At 33.3% G+C, this 20,717-nt stretch overlaps 1 protein-coding gene across 4 annotated transcripts in view; it reads left to right on the plus strand.

The window, feature by feature from the left end:
- The window catches only part of FTSH12 (FTSH protease 12), a 74,911-nt gene that overhangs the window by 44,425 nt on the left and 9,769 nt on the right, over positions 1 to 20,717 (plus strand). For 2 of the 4 annotated variants that reach the window (XM_088213437.1, XM_088213438.1), the window contains exons 15-18: positions 5,689 to 5,808; positions 5,993 to 6,067; positions 6,701 to 6,808; positions 7,811 to 7,891. In XM_088213437.1, coding sequence (XP_088069563.1) covers positions 5,689 to 5,808; positions 5,993 to 6,067; positions 6,701 to 6,808; positions 7,811 to 7,891 — 384 coding nt within the window. Of the gene's footprint in view, positions 1 to 5,688; positions 5,809 to 5,992; positions 6,068 to 6,540; positions 6,665 to 6,700; positions 6,809 to 7,810; positions 7,892 to 20,717 lie in introns of those variants that run through there. The other 2 variants (XM_088213439.1, XM_088213440.1) reach the window with 2 other exon arrangements.

Raw genomic sequence — 20,717 nt, forward strand, 5'->3', positions numbered from 1 at the left:
CTCTCTCTATATATATGTATATATGTCTCAAGTATATATGTTGGCATCTCCACTTAATGTAGTTTCTAGAGATCAGAGAATGCTATTGTTCATTTTATTTTGAAAATTAAATATATGGTATGTAGCAGGTACTTGATCGGTAATTTCACCACTTTATGCCCCAAGACTTTTGCCAATCTAGTAGTGTTACTCGCATAGTCCAGTCTCACAAGTTTTGAATTTGTAAAGTTGATATTAAGAGCAAAACGACTTGAAAGCACAAGAGAACAAGTCGAAGGTTGAATGGTGCACATTCGTCCGGTTTACAAAATATTAATGTATCATCTAAAAAAGACAAGTAGATTGCCTCCTGTCGCGAAGTCTTTAAGGTGTATAACAGGAGAAGGGTGAAAAGAGGAATTCATGTATAAGGGTTAAATAGAAAAAGCACACACTAGGGTAAATGTCATTTCACCGTTAAAAGAATATGGAAGAGCGGTTTGGGTTTTTTGGTAGGTGGTTTTGCCGATCGTTGTAACACCGACAATTGTAACAAATTTATTGCATTGGTTACAATTGATGCAAGCAATCAGTAACAAATCGACGCATCTAAAAATTAGTGTGCCCAATAATATTTGAGTTAGTTCGAGTCACTATAAAATTTAATTATGGAGATTTACTCATAGTACTTAACGAAACGACTTCTTTGAAAAGTCAACCACTTAAACAAAAGAAGGTAGAGTAAGGAAGTGGGCCAAACAAAAGCAAGCAATTGAGGGTGGCATCGAATTCTTGGTAATGAAAATTCCAAAAGAGATATAGACTCTAGAGATCTCCAACAAATCATTGGAAGAACTATTTAACCAATATAAGGATGTCTACTTGGAGCCCTAAGAGTTGCATTCAATCAGAGCCTTCGACTATGCCATCACATTATCTTAGGAGAATGTTACAGTGAATATACGTTCTTACAGATATTTGTTCCATAAGAAGAACAAAAAGGAGAAGCCAATAAACAGAATGTTAGATGACTTGCTAATTCGACTCAGTCGTAGCCATTTCTCTTCACCAATATTATTGGTCAAAAAGAAGGATGAGACCTTGAGGATTTGTGTTGATTATAGAAAATTCAATTCTCTGATTGTAAAACATAAGTTTCCAACACCTATTATTGATGATCTTCTTGATGAATTACATGATGTATCTATATTCTCTAAAATTAATCTTTGAGTAGAGTCTCATTAGATTCAGGTAAAGGAAGAAACAACCTTCAGAATGCATCAAGGTTACTATGTATTCAAACTTATGCCCTTCATCATCACTAATGCTAGATCTACATTCCAGATCCTCGTGAATCACATTTTCGAAGTCTTTTTACGAAATTTTGTTCTTGCTTTCTTTAATGATATATTGATTTATAGTACGACCGAACAAAAGTACCTTGACTAGTTGGAAGAAGTCCTAAAGTTACTCAAAAGCAGCAAGTTGTTTGATGAACAATCTAAATGCTGTTTTTTTCCAGATGAAGGTAGAATATGCGGATCATATAATCTCCTAACAAGACATAGAACTGGGCCCCCAAAAAATCATAGCTACAGTCAAGTAGCCGACTACAAAAATATTAAAAGCCGTAAGAAAGTTTCTAGGCCTAATATGGTACTATTACACATTCATATAAAATTATGGAGTCGTAGTGAAACTATTACTAACTTATTGAAGAAATGTGCCTTTTAGTGGAATAGAGAGACTGACCAAGTCTTTGAATTTTAAAAAAATCAACCATGATTTCTAGTCCCGTACTGAGACTACTAAAATTTGGGAACTTGTTCACTATAGAGAATGATAACAACAACAAAGGAATTTGTGTAGTTCTAATGTAAGACAATTGACCCATAGCTTTCATTAATAAAGCTCTCAGCCCAAGGAATCAAGCAAAATCAGTGTACGAAAAAAACTCATGGCGGTTTTGTATGTCGTAGGTCAATGATGACAGTATTTGGAAAGAACCCCTTTCGTCGTCAAAACCGACCAATGCAGCTTTAAGTATCTGTTCGATCAAAAAATGACCTAGATGATATAATAGAAGGGAATCGTGAAGCTATTAGGTTAAATTATACTACCTAGTACAAAAGAGGATCGTCCAACACCGTCGCCACCGATGCTCTCTCAAGAAAGGAATCGGATGATCCTGAGGCAGAAGTATTGTACATTGTATCCACCTCCACCCTTGCTTGGACAATAAGTAAGCAACAACTACGCCAATGATCTCTTCACTCGACAGTTATAGAATTGATGGTTTTTCCAAATAGCAGATCTCCTTTTAACCTGCAATAAGGCATCATTAGGTACAAATGAAGGTTGGTAATAGATGATAAAGAATTGTGGAATCAACTAATATACTAATGTCAACAACTTAGCAATGGTTGGGGGGGGCACTTAGGAACTAGAACCACTTTAAGTGGACCAAACAACACTTCTGTTGACGTAATATGAAGAATCATATTCTACTATGGGTCCAATAATATTATACAAATCTACGTTGCAAAACAGAGAAGATTCCTACATTGGGTCTACTCTGGTCATACCCTCAGATGCTTGAACTCATATATTCATAGATTTCATCAAGATGCTACCAAAATCTGATGGAAAAGACACCATATTAGTAGTTGTGAATCGTTTTACCAAATACGGATACTTCATATTATTACACCACCCGTTCATTGTAGCTTGAGTCGTCAGCTGTTATATGGATACTATGCATAGAGTACATGGAATTCCACAAGTTATAGTGTTTGACAGAGACAAAATTTTCAGCAATTTGTTCGGGAAAGAGTCGATGAAAGCGGTAGGAGCAAACTTGCATTTCAGTTTTGCATATCATCTGTAGATGGACGGTCAAACTAAATAGGTACCAATTTATCAGGATGTATCTATATTATATGGCTAATCAACAACCAAAGATTTGAGGTAAATAGATGGTCGCTGCTGAATGATGGTACAATACCTCCTATCACACGAGTCTAAAACTAACCCCTTTTTAAGCACTTTATGGATATCCTCCTCCAGATTTCTTAAACTATGTAGAACTTTATTCAGTTTCACCTTTAATCGAAATGCTCTTATCTGAAAGAGAAGAAACTAACAAAACAATCCATCAGTAGCTATTGAGAGCACAGTTAAGGATGAAATAGTACATAGACAACTACTAAAGTGAAAGAAGCTCTAAAGTCTAAGACTGAGTACTGCTCAACTTATAATCCTTCAAACAAGGGTCAGTAAAACAGGGAAGAGAGTCTAAATTATCTCCTCAATACCACAACCCATTTTAAGTCTCACAAAAAATTGGTGATGTAGCTTACAAACCCAAGTTGCCAACAACCTCACAAATCCACCCTGTCTTTCATGTGTCTCAACTCAAGAGATACGTCCCGAGCACAGAGATGATCCAACAAGACTTACCTCCCAATATTTATGAGGTTTCGTCAGTGTGCAACCTCAACGAGTCGTGCAACAACAAACTGTACTGCGTGGCAACTAGCCTGTGGATCAAGCTCTTGTCCAATGGAAAGCAGCTTCAGCTGAAGAATTTACATGGGAAGACTGTGAGTATATTTGGCATTAGTTTCTTAATCTCAACCTTGGGGATATGGTTGTTGTTAAAGGGAATTGTATTGTCACGAAGCCTTCGAAGGTGTATGGTAGGAGAAGGGTAAAAAGGGAATTAATTTACAAGGGTAATATGGGAAAAACACATAAAATGATAAAAATGTTAGTTGATCCTTAGAAGAATCTAGAAGATGTGGTTAAGGTTTTTCATTAGGTGGTTTCACTGGCCGTTGTAACAAATCCATTGCATCAATTGCAACCTTTGCAATCAATCTATAATGGATTGATGTGCCTAAAAATTGGCGCGTCCAACCCTCGATTATGCCTATAAGTAGGCTAATTTTATGTTATTTAAAAAAAGGCTAATTTTAGTGGAGAATGCATCGAAAAATTTATTTAGAAATATCTTTCATATTCTCTTTCGATCTTTGCTTCTCTGCTTTCTCTCTGTTCTTTCTCTCACTATCTTTTTCTCAAAAAACTCAGTCAGAATCATGATCGAGGGTTTTGACACCTCCTCAGTTAACTCTCCTTCTCCTTCCTTGAGTCCTCTGAACAGATCCATCTCCCTAGCTCTCAATATCAATTTGTTCAAAACTTCTATAACAACATTAAATAGTAGTAGAGATAGCTGAGTCTCATTTTCTAAGACTTCTAGATGCGTTAATGAAAGGAGATGGACCCCCATTCGCTAAGACTGCAAAAGATGTTGTAGTGATGCAGGAGTTGATTCATTTACATCATCTATCTTTGAAGCTTATTCGCACTAGCATATAGTCAATAAATCTCTAATTAAAATGATCATGGTTTTTCTTTATATCAAGTTCGCATAGGACTCCATCTCTATTCAGAAATAGTAAATCATCCACAACCTCATTAGCCACCTGAACTGCATCCATAATTTTTCATCCTTCCACAAAAGTATGTTGACATTCCCCTACCACTTTATCCATCATGTATACCATATGTCTAGCTAACACCTTCACTATGAGCTTGTATGTGCTCCCACCTAAACTGATAGGTCGGAAGTCCTTAATGTTAACTGCCCCTCCACCTTAGGAATTAATAACAACAAAGATTAGTTTAAAGATTTCACAAAAGTTCCTGCATCATGCAGTTCTTTAAAAAACTCTAAGATATCCTCTTTCATTAAATGTAAGAATTTCTAGAAAAAACCCATGCTAAAACCATCAGGTTTAGGAACTTTATCCTTACTGCAACGTAGAAGTCGCTCATAGATTCCTCTTCAGTGAATTCTTTTCCGAATGAAACACAACTTATCTCATCTTCTTCAGAGAATGCTATTGTTCACACAAGGTCAATTTTTTAAATTGATTTTTTTGGAAGCATACAATTCAAAATTAGACACTGCTACTGTGTGCTCATTCATAACATTTTAGAAATTTCTTTATTATTGTTATTAGAATTCTCCTAAACAAGCTTTTTCCATTTTAATCTAGTGTGCTCCCTTTTAATATTAATCTTTTCTTTATTTTCATTCATTCTTTTATCCATATGTTTTGCCTAAGTTATGACTATTCTTTGATCACTGGTATTATCTTGACTGCTATCTAGTGGCACCCTGCTTTAGTTGGTTTTGAAATTTCTTTAGACTCGAGATAAATACAGGTTAGCTAGGTTCTTTTCTGATGAAAATTGGGCTTTTCTCTTAGGAACATGAAAATACTTAACTGTTTATTTTCTTAAAATTTTCATTAAATCTGGTAGTAAAGAAATTTCGTACACAGTATATTCTGTGGTACTCTGAAGTTTGCAGCTTCATTTGTAGTCAATGATCTTGCTCAAATGTCCAATTGCTGCAAACAGTTTCTTCAATAAATCCAGTTTAATTACTTCTGTACTTTGAAGAGCACATTTGCAAGACTCAGTATGCTATAAACTCTAACTATAAACTTTTTTTCACAAAAACAAATCTTCTTACTGCAATTACTAGCAATTAGAGGGCTTTTATTTAAATCCGTGGTCTCTGGATTTAGTAATTTAGTGTTCGCCCTGTCCTAGATATTCATATTTATGTTCAGTTTTCTTTAAATTTGCAGGGCTCTTGTTCTAATGTATATTTCACTTCAATTTTCTCTTCAGATTGCTAGGGAAATGGTGATTAGTCCACAAAATGCTAGATTGGGGCTCACCCCTTTGACAAAAAGGATTGGACTCCTGGATCGTCCTGATAATGCTGATGGAGAGATGATAAGATACAGGGTATGTTAATCTATCATGAGTTGCAATTCGAAACAGAGATATTGTGAAGACCCTCTTCATTTTTTACAGATGCATGTATATATGGAGAGATGTTTGTCTGCACATGCATGTGCACAATGTATTTTTATATACTCAACAATCTTGATTTACTGACTCCTTGTTTCCTCTTCTTTATGTTGTTAAGTGGGATGATCCTCAAGTTATTCCTGCCAATATGACAGTTGAAGTTTCTGAGCTACTTACTCGCGAGTTGACGAGGGTAATATTTTGTTTCTTCCTTCATGATTGTTAGAATATGAAACAATGACAATAGATGATGGTGTCTCACTGCATCCCGAAAGTGAGTTTTCCTAAAGAAACCTTCTACTTTAAGCAGCTGTCATTATGTAGTGGATGCATATTGACATTACAAAATGAGCTAAAAGTACAAAGAGATGAGATGGTTTCAGTTGAGCTTCTTGGCTTTCTATGGTTGTTTGTGTTGAGCCACTTAAAAGGACATACTATTGATCACTTACGATAACAACTTCCTCCTCCTATCTGTGCTTTCCCACCTGCATATTAATATATTCTAATCAGATACAAGTATTTTGAAGTTTTCCCTCTTAGCGAATCAGCTACCATAAAGTAGTTCCTCATTTACAACGAAGTTACTTCTAATTTATTGTTTAACCTCAAAATATGCATCATGTTCTTCGAAGTGTATAACAGTAATCTGTCCAACATATACAGATAACTGCTGCTGGAAATCATTTCCAACCTGTGCATGGGATAAATCTGCAGATGGCTAAATAAATGATAACTGAAGATCATGAAACTTTGTTTGATGGCCTCTTTCATTTTTATATTGAGATCTAACCATTGAAGTTGTGATGTTTTATGCTGGTGACAGTATATTGAGGAGTCAGAAGACTTTGCCATCAATGGTCTTATGGCTAACCAACACGTACTGGACTGGATAGTGAGCGAACTGTTGGAAAAGTCAAGAATTACTGGATTGGTATGCTAGATTTATTTTTTGTTTACTCTATTCTTAGTAAATGGTTGTTCCAAAGGCGTCATTTTAGTTTCTTTCTTTCATAATCAATTCTTAAGTCCTTCTATCAGTTTCAGGTAGATTTACTAAGTTTTCCTCAACTTAAATTCAGTTCATAATTCTTGGAATTAGTATTGACTAAGATCTATTGATAGGCTGCTGAGGAGGAAAGCTGATTAACCCATTTTTCGGTGATGCATATTTTGGTTTTTCTAGCAATTGTGATACTACTAGAAATTAGGTGGTCGATGCCATGAGTGGCCCCCATTGCCATTTGAGAATTTGTACACTACCCTCTTAAAGTTACAATGCACGTATGTAGTGTTTCTTCCTCTTATTTTTAGGCCTATGGCCATCATAGACACTTGAACATGAGTTCTTGGTAAACCCTGAGAAGGGAAACTGCCAATACACCGAACTGACAGGCATGTTGTGCTACGAGATATTAAAACAAAGTGACTATTTCTCAAACGGAGGAGCTAAAAATGATAGCTTTGAAAAGTTTGTGACGGAGAGACATCTCAAGTAGTCGAGTGCTTTTCATTAGAGGTCTGTTTAAAATTAGCAACTGATTCAGGTCCTTGGTTGTGGTTCTATTTTAAGACAGAAATAACTCTTCCATCTTGGAAAGTTGTCCTCAATAAAGAAACATGAAAGAGGAAAGAGAAAAGAGAAAGTTAAGAATCCTACCCAAGCAACTTGGTCCTGTGTTTATTGGAGTACATTCTTGAAATATATAAATACTATCATTGTAGGTCGCAAATCATACCTTCTAGTAGAACCAACAGAATTTAACATTGTTTTTATATAAGATCATATATTTATTTATAGCCAAGTGACAGGAATCGATTGTTTCGTAAACTAATGATCTGCAAATAGTAGTGCATTGCCTTCTGCCCTAAAAACTAAACTTTCATTTATTTTGCGAACTAGCTCCAACCATATTTTCCTTGTTTCTTGTCATAGGAAGTTGAAGCAAAGATGAAGGAATTGTCTCCTATACTATTTGAGGATTTTGTGAAACCGTTCCAGATTAACATGGAAGAGGTACTTTCTTATTCTACCAATTAAGTCAACCATGTCAATCATGAAACAGATGGTTTCTTTTTCTTCTTGATTATTATTATTATTGTCATTGTTCTCCCTCCACCCCCCCCCCCCCCCCCCCCCCGGCTTGCCTTTGCCTTGCAGGGGTGTAGCAAGGTTATGAGCTAGGCAAACCATTCCTTTACTTTCGCCATGTGAACTTTTAGAGAAAGAGGATAAATCCTTGGTAACTTTTTTGAAGGGAAGATAAATGAAATCCTCGAGCTCCAAAAAATTGATTTTGATTTAATTTCTCCTTCTGCTTGTTTATTTTAGATTTCTTGGTTTTTCGTGTTTTTCTGCGAGTTCTAGGTAAAACATCGAAGGTCTCAAAAAGGGCTTTTAAAGTGTTGGTAATTCAATTTATGTCGTGGATAGATTAGAAATAAAAAAAATTTAGATGAGAAATAAAAGAATAGAGATAGATACTAGAGGAAATTTGTAATCAAGGTAAAGAAACATAGTGAGCAATACCTGAATTAGATAGATTAGATAAAATAATAACCAGAAGAACAAACAAAAAGGGAAATTCAGAGGATAAAACCCTAGCAAAGAAATATTAATTCATAATCATCTATCTATTCTTTGTAGGTAGCTACTAGTCTTTTATATGCAGCATTGGTTACATCTAATAAAGAAATTTGTAAGAAAAAAAAAATTAAAAGATTCTAATTGCTATAATACTTAAAATCTATCTAAATAACTCAAGTTTCAATTAATTTAAAAGATACCTAAATAAGCTTCTTTAGGAAAAAGAAAAACTACCTAAAAAAGCTAAAATAAATTAAAGATAGTAAATGCTAACAATAGTTACATAGATCTTTCTTGAGACACAAACTATTCCAATTTACCACTCTCGTGTGCTGTATCATTGTACCTTAGTTGGTAAAAACTTTATCTTGAGCTTTGAAGTGGCATAGTGTTAAGAGTGGAAAGACTTAGGCATACTTTTCACAATCTTCAAAAAATTCAAGGCTTATGATAATCTCCACGGAAAAATTGGAACGTAACCAAAATTATAGGTTCCTTAGGAGCATTAAGCTAACAAGAAAAATTAAATCATCCCAAATTATCTATTCAATGCAATCATCATAGACACTTACGACTTTAATAATACCTTGAGGTAGAGGAGGATTATTGAAAGCAGTAAGTTGTTTAACATCATTAGCATGAACAAAGCAACTTTAATGAGAATAAGAATTTCTCAAGCTGCAACTGCTGGACCTAAAGGAGCATCTTCTAAGATAAGGAAAGTGTTAGTCCTACTCTTGAGCTTAGAGTTGAATTATTGCAGAAAACTCCATACTTTTGACTTCCGAGTACAGGTCTTTTTTATGCATCGTATTTAACAGACAATAGTTAGCATTATATGCAACAACTATTGAAAGTAATTTTAGCATATATAGTATCTTCAACAAATTGATATTAGATATGAGCTAATTATAGATTGTCAACTACCATGTTTTATTATTTAATTAATTTATTAGTTTATTATTTAATTAATTGTTATGATATAATTTAGAATTTACCAGAATAGTAATTTAATGTAACTAGAATTTTAGTAAAATAGTAATTTCTTTATTAGTAGGTTAAAAATTTTATAAATATTTGAGATGTAACAATCTAAAAAATGAGAAATAAAATTATTATTTTTTCTTCAAAATTTGCATGGTATCAGAGAAAAATAAACTATCTTAAGGTTTTAATTTCAGGGTTTCCTTCAAAGTCTAAAATAACACAATAAGTTAGTACTCAATTATCCAGATCTACTCTCATCACTACCTCAACTAGTGTTAAAGACTCATAAGAGGCAGCGTCTTCTGGTGGAGAAGATGAAGCGGCGCGCGGCAGTCGATCAATAGTGGTGCGGCGGATGATCTATCAGATCAGTAGAGACCGTGGAAAAAGGCAGATTTATGCGTGAACGGCTTGTCCTGTTAGATTTGTGTAGGTGCATGGCCAGAAAGCTGGAAGACGAACCGACCGGCGATAGATTCGGTGAGCGACTTGAGACTAGAAAAGTCGTGGTTGCTCCCGATCTGCGCGAAGAGAGATCCGAAAAAGGAGAGCAACAAATCTGGTGAGAGAAGACAAACCCTCTGGCGAGCGAGAAGGCGGAGCAGCTCGCGTGACAAATCCATCTGGAGAAGGCGAATCCCGCTGTGTTTTTCCAAATCTGTCTGGAGGAGGAGTTAGAGCCATTTTTTAGTGAGTTCGAGCTAGTTTTGAGCTGAGTTCGAGTCGTTTTTGAGCCAATTTCAATCCATTTTTGAGCCGTTTTTTACCAAAGTTCGAGTTGTTTTTGAGCTGACTTCAAGCTATTTTTGAGCTGAACATGAGTTGTTTTTAAATCGAGTTTAAGCCGTTTTGAGCCAAGCAGAGTCAAGCTTTTGCCTGACAGATCTAGTTCCAGTTTGCAACACTTTTTGGGCATCCTTTGACACTGATAAAATGAAGGGATGGCTTTTCATAACTTGATCAGCAAGTTGAGCATGTGTGATATTCCTATACTAACTTGAGGGGGGTGTTGATTATCATATTTTATTATTTAATTATTTTATTAGTTTATTATTTAATTAGTTATGATGATATAACTAGAATTTTTCTACAATAGTAGTTTCATGTAACTAGAATTGTAGGAAAATAATAATTTTCTTATTAATAGGTTAAGAATTTTATAAATTTCTCAGATGTAACAATTTAAATAGTGAGAAACAAAATTATTATTTTTTTTCCAAAATCTACATAGACGTATCTTCATACTCTATTTGCATCTATAAAGACAAAAAACTTGGTGATGCAGAACAAGAAACTCATAAAATGAACATATTTCAATAATGCGAATATGAGGCAGAATCAGTAAAGAAACATAAATGTTTGAGGAAGTTAACTAAAAGGAATAAGAGGATTTAATTTTCTTACTTTAAGTTTTGAAAGTTTTACAATAAAGAAAAATAGGAAGATTTATCTCCTTATTTCCTAGATTTCCTATTTCCCTAATTCTTTTGAGTTAACTTATTTTCCTATTTATTGAGTTTTTTAGGTTTCCTGTTTTTGATATATTTGGTGCCCATAAATAAGGTATCTGGTTTAGTTATTGAGTGAACTATTCATGATAATTATTAAAATATTAAGAGAACTACTTTAATTATTGAGATTTGATATCTCCAAATTTTTGTTCTTAGTAATATTTTTCTATGTTTTGTTTATAAGCTCTTTTTGTCATACATCAGTTAAGTATTAGAGCCTAAATTCATTTCATCATGCTGTCTTAATTTACTCATTTCAAACGTACAAAGTACAACTCTACTATCTCCTAAAAAGAAACTCTAAGATCTTAAAATAGCTCCAGCAGCAACAAATAATGAAGATATCAATAGTTGACTTGTGATTTCTGGCCAACACCGTGAGGTGGTCAACACTGCACTTTTTGTTCACTTCAGATGCTGCTAAGCTCCTCCACCATATTTCAGCCTCTTACCGTCGCCGAAATCCTCCTTTCTCACCATAAACTCATAGGATTGACTCTGGAATCAGAAGATCTTCTCCTCGACCGTGACAAGTAGTGCCATGCCCAAATAAGAGACTAGCTCTATAGTAGAGCTCCCCACCACAAAAACAAAGTAAGAGGGTAACCGGAAGCTAGCCTGACCACTACACATGATCGGAGCATGTGGATTTCGGTATTCTGAAGCCCTTTGTTCACTGGTTCAAAGCAGTTTGACCATATTCGATTCGGCTTGTCCTAGTTCAGCTTTTCAGATTGGTTCTCTACATTTTTGGCATGATATTTCACTTGTCTAGGTTAGTTTCGTGGAATTCATATTCAGTCTCACTTTTCTTTTGGCTGGTTAATAATTTCAAGAAGTAAATCAATATCTATTCACGTGTTCAACAAAAGTAATTTGACTTAAGCGTAAATTATTGAGTCTCTAAATCGCATTGATGGAAGAGAAAATGAATGCATAGCTAGTAGCTTTATGACATCATGCGGAAAAAGGCTTGAAAGATGGCGTATGGACATCGATTATCTGCTTATTAACACTTGTCATTCAATCAGTGAGATTTTTTGACTTTTGAATCAAGTATTTCCTCTGAAAGGTATGTCAACAGCCATTGTGAGATGCCCTTTATCCATTATTAAAACCATTAGTTGTTGATCAACTTCTCAAGCACTCTAATACCAATGTAAAACTTGAAGTTGGTTATTGCAAATGTGAGTTAAGTAGAATAACTGCACTAGATATTCCTTATGATCATACAAAAATGAAAAAGGTTTTTGAGCAATTTATTTCTACATTTAAATTATTAAGGGATCGGACAAGACAATCACATTTTAGTGAAATCTTAATTCCTAAAATTTTTGCAAGAATTAGGCCATATCTGGTGATGTTGTCCTTGATTCTGAAGATTAATGATAGAAATGGTCAAGTACTTCTTCATGTCCATCCAATGGCAAAGGAAGAGATCATGATCACACTTTTACAAGAAAGTGATTATATCTCAATGGAATTGCTATCTCCACTTCTGCACAGTGTCCTCTAAAAGTCTCACAGTTTGAAGAGATAAGGAAAAATCTGCAGGAATTCTCTTGCAGGATTATAGTCATGTAGTAACGACCATATTTCACTATTTATCTCTTCCTATAGAACAAGATGATCTCAATATCATTGACGATAATGATCTAGTGACCACTAGATGCCACGACTTTGCTCTTTCTAGAGAGCAAGATTATCTCACTATCATTGATAATCTAACTCGTGAGAATAAGTTAATGAATGAGGTAAATGAAGAGATCACCATTTGAGCATCCAACTAATAGCAAGTCAATAAGTAAGACAATTGAGGAGACTATAAAGAATATTGCAATTTCTATCACACAATTTGACTCACCTAGTGATGCATCTCTTAATTAGTTGCAAGCAATGATGTTTCTAAAGTTGAAAAATAATGATAATTCTCAATAAAGAGGGCCCACCTGAAGGTACTACTTCAGAAATTTCTTTGGCTCCTACAACAATGAGGAAAATTTGGTTATTCCTTTTACGAATTTGTCATTTTTAATTGGTCCATTCTTCAAAATCCTTGATTTTGGAAGCATTCATGTTTTCTCAAGTTTCTTAAGCTTCATTTGTTTAGAAGACAAGTTACAACTTTGATATTCTTTTTACTTCAACATTTCAAAACTTGACTTCCAGTTTTCATCAAGTGAGAGAGAATGATGCAGATTAGAAAGTTTCTAAAATTGAAATCTTTCAATAATAAGAAATATGAAACAGAATCAATAAAGGAATATAAATGTTTTGAAAAGTTAAATAAAAGGAATTTGAAGATTTAATTTGCTTTTCTAAATTTTAGAAAGTTTAACAATAAAGGAATATGAAAAGCTTATTTTTCTATTTTTAGGTTTCCTATTTCACTAGCTTTTTCTTTTTTTTTTTTGAAATAAAAAGTGTGAAATGTATATTAATAAGGTATCAAAAGGGGATACCATCCATATACAAAAGATTTACAAGTGTGTTAAAGTGTTTACGACAATTTCAAAATTCTCATACCTAATAATGTCATAACCCAATAAAATAAAATCAAACTAGTGAAGCTATTTATCCCTTAACCTATACAAATCAATTTCTTTACCTTCAAACGCTCTACAATTTCTTTTCTTCGAAAGAACCCAAAAAACGATCAGTGGAATCATCTTTACAAAATTTCTTTTCCTATTTAAACCTTCCCATGCCCAAATCTCCTCAATGACAGGTCCCGCAATTACCCACTTGATACCCAGCAAGCCATAAACCACGGTCCACAACCCATAAGCCACCAACAGAACGTGCTTACAAGTTTCCTCAGCATTCGTGCATAAAAAATCTGTTAACCAACATCTATCCTCTATATTTCAATTTGTCGATAGTTATGATACATTTTTTACAAGCTTCCCAGCCAAAAAAGGCGATTTTGTGGACCCTGGTTTTCCATATCTAGAAGGCTGGGAAACAATGACTTCTCCCAAAATCCTCCCTCATAATATGTTTATAATAAGATCTAACTGAGAATTCCCCATCATTTTCCAGTTTCCATTTCACATGGTCCCTATTAGAGTTGATCCGTTGAGTTGCTAGAATCTGAAGAAGTTCTACATATTCTCTGACCTCCCAATCATTCAGGTTTCTTGTGACATTGACCGGATTTAGTGTTGCCATTAATAATCCTGTAGGGCTCTTCAATTACCATATTCCTAAATTGTGTTATTGCAAAAATTCTTGGGAATCTGCTGTTGAGACTTCTGCCTTCAGTCCACTCATTAGACCGGAATTTAAATTTGTCACCTCTGCCAAGCTCCCAGTGAATGCAGTTCTAGAAATGGGACCACTGGGACAAAATCTTCTTCAAAATTCCTAGGTCGTGGGGTTTTCTGTCCCTTCTCCCAGCACCACACGCCTCGAAATCACCCCACCTCAGTTGAACAATCGTCCTCCAAAGACTGTTTTCCTCCTTTAGAAATTTTCACAGCCATTTTTCTTGGAGTGCCTTATTCATCTCCACCAATGACTTGATGCCTAAACCACCATGGTTTAGTGGTTTTTTGATGTCATCCCACTTAATCAAGTGGTATTTTCTATTCCCACCTTCATCACCCCAAAAAAATCGGCATTGGATGGCTTCTAGCTCTTTGTTATATTCAAGGAATCGATAGAGTAGAAAAGAAATAAACGGGAAGATTGGCAAAGGTACTTTTGATTAAACTTAGCCTCTCACCCTTAACTAGCTTTTTTTATTTAACTTATTTTCCTTTTTACTAGATTTTCTGGACTTCTTATTTTTTATGTATTTGGTACTAATAGATAAGGTACCTAATTTAGTTATTAGGTATATTATTCACGATAATTTTTCAAATATTGGATATTAATTTGATTATTGAGATTTAAATCTCTAATTTTTTTCTTAATAAAATTTCTCTAAATGTTGTCTTTAAGCTCTTTTTGTCCTATGTAAGTTGGTACTAGAAATCATATGTAACTGGGTAGCATTACATGATTAGTTCTAACTAAAAGTTTATTTCATTCTTTGCCAAGTGGTCATCTTTAATGTTGATTTGCTCTGAAAGTATCCGTAAGGTGTTAATTGATCAAACTAACCTAAAATATTGATTCAACACGCTGGAAAACCTAAGAACCAATTTTTTAGCCAATGAAAAACTGGTTGACATGAATACTTATGAAAATTCAAAGGGTTATGGATTCTCCTTCATCGTCGATGAAGGGATAAAGATTCCTCAACTCTTCTTCTCTTTATAATATTTCCCATTAGTAATAAACAAATTTAGTTCCATTTTCATTAATTCATAATAATACTTGGGGACCAATTCGCACACTTCATATTTTGGGACTCAATGGTTTGGTCATTTGTTGACAATTGCAATAGAGTCACCTAACTATTTTTACTCACAACCTAATATGATGTTAGATATATCATATTTTAGTTCTACAACTTGATAAAAAATCAATTTGGAACTGTAAAAAAGATTTCGCACCGATAATATTGAATATTTTTTTAACCACACACTTTTGTCATTCTTCTATCGAGAAGAATTTCGCGCCATTACTATAGATTTCGTTTTTCAAACGATGTCCCAAAACAATATTGGGGCAAGTCGTTCTTACCATCACCTGGATTATTAACCGTTTGCCCATCAGCGTTCTTAACTTTAAAAGTCCTCTAGAAACATTTCAAAAATTTTACCCAGTAGTAAATGCCACAAATCATCTGGTCCCTCGAGTATTTAACATAATCTGTGGGCCCTGAAATGTATATTTGTAGTGTACTCCTCTGAAAATGGTAGAAATGTTACCATCTATTATCCAAAAGCTCAATGTGTCTGTAGATGTTACATTTGTTGAGTAAGAATTGTACTTTACCCAATCTTATTTTCAGGAGAGCCTATATTGAAGAAAAGGATATGGAATTCTTAACAGATTTTACCCGACCACCTTTGCCACACAATTATTACTACACACTTCAACACCATCACCACAAAAGAACTTTTAGAATTCACTAAAAAATTCAGTTAATCAAGAGATCATACCGACTCTAAGTTTTCTTAGGTGTATATAAGGAAGAAGATGCTGAGCACTAAACCTAAGCTAGTCAAAGAATCCGACCTTGATCATGAAACTGAGATAAGACATGACAAAACGATACAGTTTGATAATGACATACCCATTATACTTTGTAAAGATATGAGAGAATACATAAACATTCTCTTTATCTCATCTCATAGTTTGTGTCATTTGATAAGTGGTCACCATTCCATAGAAATTTCTTCACAAATTTGAATGCTGATTCTATTCGTAATATAGTATCTGAGGCATTATTTTGTGAGTTATGGAAGAATACTATGAATTGAGAAAAGTCAGACATGGGAAAATGTGACTCTACCTAAAGGATTGGGATGCAAATGAATCTTTACTATCAAATACAAGATAATTCGGACAATTGAGAGATATAAAGTGAGATTAGTAGCAAATGACTATACACAAACTTATGGAATATATTATCAGAAGACATTCACACTAGTAGCTAAGATGAACAAATCTTGTTGTTATTAGCTGCTCTTTTTTATTTATAACTAAAACAATTTGATATAAAAAATACTTTCTTAGATGAAAATTTAGAAGAAGAAATTTGCATGGATATCATACTAGACATTGATGAAGAAGTAGGACCCAATAAAGTATATAAACTAAAGAAAACTATGTATGAATTCAAACAACTGCCAAACAGAGTTTGGCAAGTTAAAAAGGATGATGATAAATCTGGAATCTAAGCAGGTTCAAGGAGACCATATTCTATTTACCAAACACTAAGAGGTAGGAGTTATAGCTCTCTTAATATACGTTGATGACATTATCGTAACAGAAGATGATGAGAAAGGAAAACTAATACTAAAACAGTGCCTAGGAAAAGATATGAAATCGAAGAACTTGATAAGAAGAAATATTTTCTAGGAATTAAAGTCGCCTACTCAAAATATGATATTTTTATTTTTCAACAAAAATACATTTATGACCTGTTGAGGGAAACTAACAAGTTAACATGCAAACCAGGTAACACTTCTATTGATTTTAATAACAAATTAGTAATAGCAAAAGAAAATATGCTGGTAAACTAGGAAATGTATCAGAGATTAGTTGGAAGATTGATATACTTATTCCGCATGAGAGTAGACATTGCCTATGTATTGAGTGTTCAATCAATTTATGCACAGTTCAAAAGAAATACACCTACAAGCAGTTTATAGAGTACTATATTATCTTAAAAGGTCATGTAGAAAAGAAATTATGTTCAGAAAGAGTGATAAGCTACTCCTAAAAGTCTATATTTATGCAAGGTTAGTCTTACACAGAGTGCTTACCACATAATACTGTATCTTTCTTGGGTGCAACTTAGTCACCTAGAGAAATAAGAAGCAACATATAGTTGCAAGATCAAGTAGAGAATCAGAATTCTTGGAAATGGTGCAAGGAGTATGTGAAATATTAAGAATAAAAAAATTCTAAAAGATCTTATAATCAAGTGGGAAAACCCTATATGCCTGTACTGTTTCAACAAATTAGCCATAAGATCGTTCAAACAATCTGGTGCAGTATAACTAGAGCAAACACATCGATATTAGTAGACATTTTATCAAAGAAACATTTGATAGTAATCTAATATATACGCCATATATGTCTACCAATTTTTAATTGGCAGATGTGTTAATTAAAGATTTAAGCAATCCAACATTTCAAGTTTTTATTGGCAAGTTAGGGATGAACAACATTTATTCTCCAGGTTAAGAAGTGTTAAAGAAATAATAAATTAGATTGGCTATATGAGTAAATTAGACCATTTGTGATTAATTATAATTTATTATTTATTTCTTTTTTCGTTCTCAAAATATGTGTATATATAGGCTGTAATATTCAATAAACTATACATCAAACTATTCTTAACCTTTTATTTTCCATTTTTTTTTCAAACTAGTAGGATATAGATTTAAATATTTTGTAGGTTTTTTCAAGTAGAAGGTAGGGATAGTAATTAGGCTTCGGTAGTAATTAGGGTCTGATTATTGCAAGATAGCAATGATTAAATTAACTCATTCTACAGATCGATTTAGAAGAGAAAAATTGAAGTTGCTAAAGGAAGTTGGAGATCAAATTAAAGAAATTTTGGGAGAAATAGAATGCATGGGATATGTTAGACAAAATAATAATAAGAACAATCATAGAGAAATGATAAGGAATAAAATCCTAGCAAAAGAATTCTTAATTCATGTATATGCATCAACTGCAACTTAGGAAATTAGAAAGGATAAATATAAAATATTTTAATTCCTATAATATTGAAAATCTACCTAAATAGGAGAAATATTATAATTCTTAAATATACCTAATTAGCATAACAAATTAAAAATTCAAAATAATAGTAATTATAAAAAAAATTTGCTTTAGTTAAAAATTTTTTTCCAAAATAATATTTTTTTATTCTACATCAAATGAAAGGGAGTTGTTTGTGAGTATAAAAAGTGAGAACTTCTTTAAGCTCAAAGAAGCGACAAGGGAGGTTTATGTAGATTTTGGAAAAAAAATATTAATTTTATTTTCTTATACAATTTATGTTGTTATAAGTGAGGTATTTATACAGAATTCCTATCTACAGATAAAAAAAATAACATTTTTGTAGAAATTTTAATTGATTTTAATTAATTACATCATTATGAGAATAATTATACAGGAAAAAATATTTCAACTAAATGGGCAACATAATCTTCTAGTCAACACTCTCCATCAAATTAGTGCAAAGATATCATATATGCCAACTTGCAGACCAAGTTATGGAAAGATTTGTTGTAACGTTTTTTAGTGAATACATCTGCCACCTGTTCACTCGAAGACACGTGATATAGGATAAAGAGTCATCAATTACTTTCTCTTTTATGAAGTGTCAATCAATCTCAATGTATTTTGTTCGGTCATGTTGAACTAAATTATGAGTTATGCTAATAGCTGTTTTATTGTTACAAAATAAGGATAAATTCTATTTTTGGAACAGTTTTAATTCTTTCACTACCTTTTGCAACTATAATAATTTACATATTCCTTGGGTCATTACTTTATATTCTGATTCAGCACTGAAATGAGCAACTACATTTTGTTTTTTATTTTTTCAAGTAATCAGATTGTTTCCTACAAGTGTGCAATAGCCAGTAATTGATCTCCTAACATTTAGAGATTTAGCTCAATCAGCATCTGTAAATGCTTCTATCTTACGGTGGTTATTTTTGGAGAATAGCAGATATTTTTCCTGATGCAGATTTTAAATATCTCAATATGCGAAAGATGGCATGTGAATGAAGCTCGCGAGGATCCTGCATGTACTGACTTACCAAGCCAACTACATACGCTATATTAGGTCTAGTATGTGAGAAATAAATGAGTTTTTCAACCAATATCTAATATCTTCCCAAGCCTACTGATGTACTAATTCCCACTTGTAGTTTGTGATTGCTTTAAATAGGAAACTTTGTCAGCTTGCAGCCCATCATACCAGTCTCTTCTAATAGGTGTAGGATATATCTTCTTTGAGAAATGAAGATTCCTTTATTAGATCTTGCAATTTCAATTCACAAGGAATACTATAGTTTTCTTAGATCCTTTATTTCAAACTCTTGAGGAAGAAGAAGTTTCAGTTGAGTCATCTCCTTTTTATCATGTCCAATGACAACAATATCATCTACATAAAAAACAAGAAGAGTAATCTTACCTTCATAATGTTTGATAAATAGGGTATGATCAATATTGCTTTGTTGATATGCAAAAAAGATCGTAATCCTTCTAAACTTTTTAAACCATGCTCTTAAAAACTGTTTCAACCCATATAAGGTCTTCTTTAATTTGCAAAACTTATTTTGTGTTTTTTCATCTTCATGCAAAAAAGATCGTAGTCCTTCTAAACCTTTCAAACCAACTCTTAAAGACTGTTCAACCCATATAAAGTCTTCTTTAATTTGCAAAACTTATTTTGTGTTTTTTCATCTTCAAACCCAAGGGAAATATGCACGTATATCTCTTCTTCTAAGTCTCTATGGAAGAGGGCATCTTTCACATCAAACTGTTGTAGATCCTAATCAAAGTTGATTGCACAAGATAGCAATATTCTGATTATTCATCTTCATAACATGTGCAAATGTCTCCTCATAATCTACTCCATCGGTTTGAGTAAACCTTTTAGTTACCAATCTAGTTTTATACCTTTCAATTGATCTGTTTGATTTGTGTTTCATAGTAAATACTCATTTACAGTCAATCATCTTTTTTCTCACTAGAGGCGAAACAAGTTTGCAGATTTCATTTTTTGCCAAATCTTTCATCTCTTCAATCATGACTTCCTTTTATTTAGTGTCCTGTAGAACTTCTCTCCAATCTTGTGGAATAGACACAGAGCAAATAGAAAAGAAAATGTTCTATAGGAGGGAGATGAAGAGTCATAAGAAACAAAAGTTAAATATAAAGTATTTAGTGCAAGATCTGATTGTTTTTCTAAGAGTAATAGGTTTATCCATATCATCAGATAAATCACAAAATAAAGGTAATTCACCAATATTTTCAAAACTAAGGAAGATTCTTGACCCAAGATAGACTGTATGATGACTTTCTATGTTTTATTCTTCCTTGATTATCTCTTTAAGTCTAGTTTATCCAGTCTCTAACATTATTTTCTTGAATGAAACTTTCCGAAGACTTTT

The sequence above is a fragment of the Carica papaya genome, chromosome 2, assembly GCF_054855325.1.
Source record: "Carica papaya isolate Zhongbai chromosome 2, ASM5485532v1, whole genome shotgun sequence".
Lineage (NCBI taxonomy): Eukaryota > Viridiplantae > Streptophyta > Magnoliopsida > Brassicales > Caricaceae > Carica > Carica papaya.